This window comes from Scylla paramamosain, chromosome 28, assembly GCF_035594125.1.
Source record: "Scylla paramamosain isolate STU-SP2022 chromosome 28, ASM3559412v1, whole genome shotgun sequence".
Lineage (NCBI taxonomy): Eukaryota > Metazoa > Arthropoda > Malacostraca > Decapoda > Portunidae > Scylla > Scylla paramamosain.
This window is the reverse complement of record NC_087178.1, coordinates 17847251-17849750: the sequence shown is the minus strand read 5'-3', so window position 1 is coordinate 17849750 and position 2500 is coordinate 17847251. Positions and strand designations below refer to the sequence as shown.

The 2500-nt window shown below is 45.3% G+C and overlaps 1 protein-coding gene across 4 annotated transcripts in view; it reads left to right on the top strand.

Moving 5' to 3' along the window:
* Positions 1-2500, top strand: part of LOC135115030 (serine/arginine repetitive matrix protein 2-like) — a 258581-nt gene that overhangs the window by 233528 nt on the left and 22553 nt on the right. For all 4 annotated transcript variants that reach the window (XM_064031462.1, XM_064031461.1, XM_064031460.1 and 1 more), the window contains one exon: positions 912-1148. In XM_064031462.1, coding sequence (XP_063887532.1) covers positions 912-1074 — 163 coding nt within the window. In that variant the 3' untranslated portion in view covers positions 1075-1148. The remainder of the gene's footprint in view (positions 1-911; positions 1149-2500) is intronic.

Sequence of the window (2500 nt, the reverse complement as noted above, 5' to 3'; positions counted from 1 at the left end):
CTTAAAATGCGTATGTTGAAGTAGATGCGTGCAGGTGTGTTGGGCAGGTGTAGGTGATGGTGTGGGTAAGGACAGGTAAGGACAGGTAAGATAAGTCAAGGATGAGTACTGAAATTATGTATTCCGTTGAAGGTGTAACATTGTAGATTAATATTTGTTGGGCAGGTGTTTTTAGATTAGGTAAGGCCAGGTGAGTGTAGGTGAGGACAGGTGTATGCAAATGTCACGTTGATGGTGTAAAAGTGTAGCTGTGTGTTCGGAGGTTGTTTTTAAGGGTGTAGGTGAGGACAGGTGAAGGCAGGTGAGGATGGTGAGTTATGTGCATTGAAAGCTTGCGTCTCCTTCAAAGTGTGACAGCGTGGGAAGGTAAAAATGGTGAATAATTATCATGAAAGCTTGTCAACTGCGCCATTAAATCCAAGTCTTATTCCGCGAACTGTGAGGAAAAGACGTGATATATGATGTCAGAGAGAGAGAGAGAGAGAGAGAGAGAGAGTTTGATTTATTGGTTCAGTTTGTTCATTCATTCATTCACTATTCTTTTTTCCACACGTCATTTCTCACATGCCCTCTAACATGACTGACCTTCGTCCCTCACCGCCTCTCACCTTTCCCTCTTTCCTCTCTTTTCCTCTTTCCCCTCTCTCTTTCTCTCTTATTCTTTCACCTTATGCCCTTTTTCCAATCTTTTTCATTCATCCTTCGTTTCCATCTCCCTCCTTTCACCATTTATACCACACATGCTTCTCTTTCCTTCTCTCTCTCTCTCTCTCTCTCTCTCTCTCTCTCTCCTCTCTCTCCTCTCTCTCTCTCCTCTCTCTCTCTTCTCTCTCTCTCTCTCTCCTCTCTCTCTCTCTCTCTCTCTCTCTCTCTCTCTTGTCTCCATCTCTCACCTCCGCCCACTCCCCCAGGCTTCAGGAGAACGGGTCGCCGCCAGAGGGTCGTGGGCGGCGGGGTCGTGGGCGGCTCATCCTCGGAGGACGTGGTGATGAGTGCAGGCTTGGGCGTGAGGTCAACCCGCACTTCCCGTCTTCGTCAGGCTGCCCTCGCCTCCTCCTCGTCCACTACGAATAACAATAACAACAATAACAACAACTACAACAACAGTGCCAGCAGTAACAACAACAATAACAACAACATTTATGCAGGTATGTGATGTGATGTGGTCAGGTGTGTTTTTGCTGTCATTTCTTGCAGGTGTGTGCAGGTAAGGCTGTTTAATTATGAGACTAGTGAATTACAAAAAAGAAAAAAAAAACAGGTAGAAAAGTAGTGGCCATAGTAGATAAAAGAATGGTAAACGTAACTTTGTGTGTTGGTAGATGTACTTGAGGTGGTGGAAGGGTAGATAAGGAGATAGACAGACAGGTAGATAGGTAGATAAAAAGAAGAGGAGGGTGATGATAATGGCTTGGGTTTTATGGCTTGGCTTGTATCGTTGTGAGGAAGACATTTATTGTGAGTGATACCTCCTCCTCCTCCTCCTCCTCCTCCTCCTCCTCCTCCTCCTCCTCCTCCTCCTCCTCCTCCTCCTGCTTTTTTGTTTCACTTCCTTTTCTTTCTTCGCTTTTTCCTGGCACATTTTTCTCCTTTTCTTTTAGGTCCAAGTCTCTCTCTCTCCTCTCTCTCTCTCCTCTCTCTCTCTCTCTCTCTCTCTCTCTCTCTCTCTCTCTCCTCTCTCTTCTCTCTCTCTCTCTCTCTCTCTCTCTCTCTCTCTCTCTCTCTCTCTCTCTCTCTCTCTCTCTCTCTCTCTCTCTCGCACACTATAATTTCACATAATGCCCCACGAATGTCTGTTATGCAAATCTTCACACCGCTCCTGTACCGTTATTGGCGAGGCGAACAGTCTGAAGGCGATGGTGTACCTGCGTGGCTTGTACCCTCGTGTACCTTTGCCCTCCCCCCCCCCCTCTTCCTCTTCCTCTCCCTCTCTCTGTTTCTCCCTGTCTCCATTTCCCCTCTTCGTATCCTTACCTATCTCTACTCGTGTCTCTCTCTCTCTCTCTCTCTCTCTCTCTCTCTCTCTCTCTCTCTCTCTCTCTCTCTCTCTCTCTCTCTCTCTCTCTCTCTCTCTCTCTCTCTCTCTCTCTCTCTCTCTCTCTCTCTCTCTCTCTCTCTCTTTCTTCATTTTGGTCTTTCGTCATGGTCTGAGTTTGTGAAATGCTGAAGTGATGTGGAAAATTAAGAAGTTCGTTTTTGTATATATATTTTCTTTTACTTTCGTTCATTCTTCTATTTTTCTGTCATTTATACTTGGACATTTTTACTTTTTATGGTATTTTATTTCATTTTCATTTATTTATTTTACGTTTGTACTTTTCCTTTTGTTTCTTGCGGCTTTGTGTGTGTGTGTGTGTGTGTGTGTGTGTGTGTGTGTGTGTGTGTGTGTGTGTGTGTGTGTGTGTAGATTTTCTCTCTCTCTCTCTCTCTCTCTCTCTCTCTCTCTCTCTCTCTCTCTCTCTCTCTCTCTCTCTCTCTCTCTCTCTCTCTCTCTCTCTCT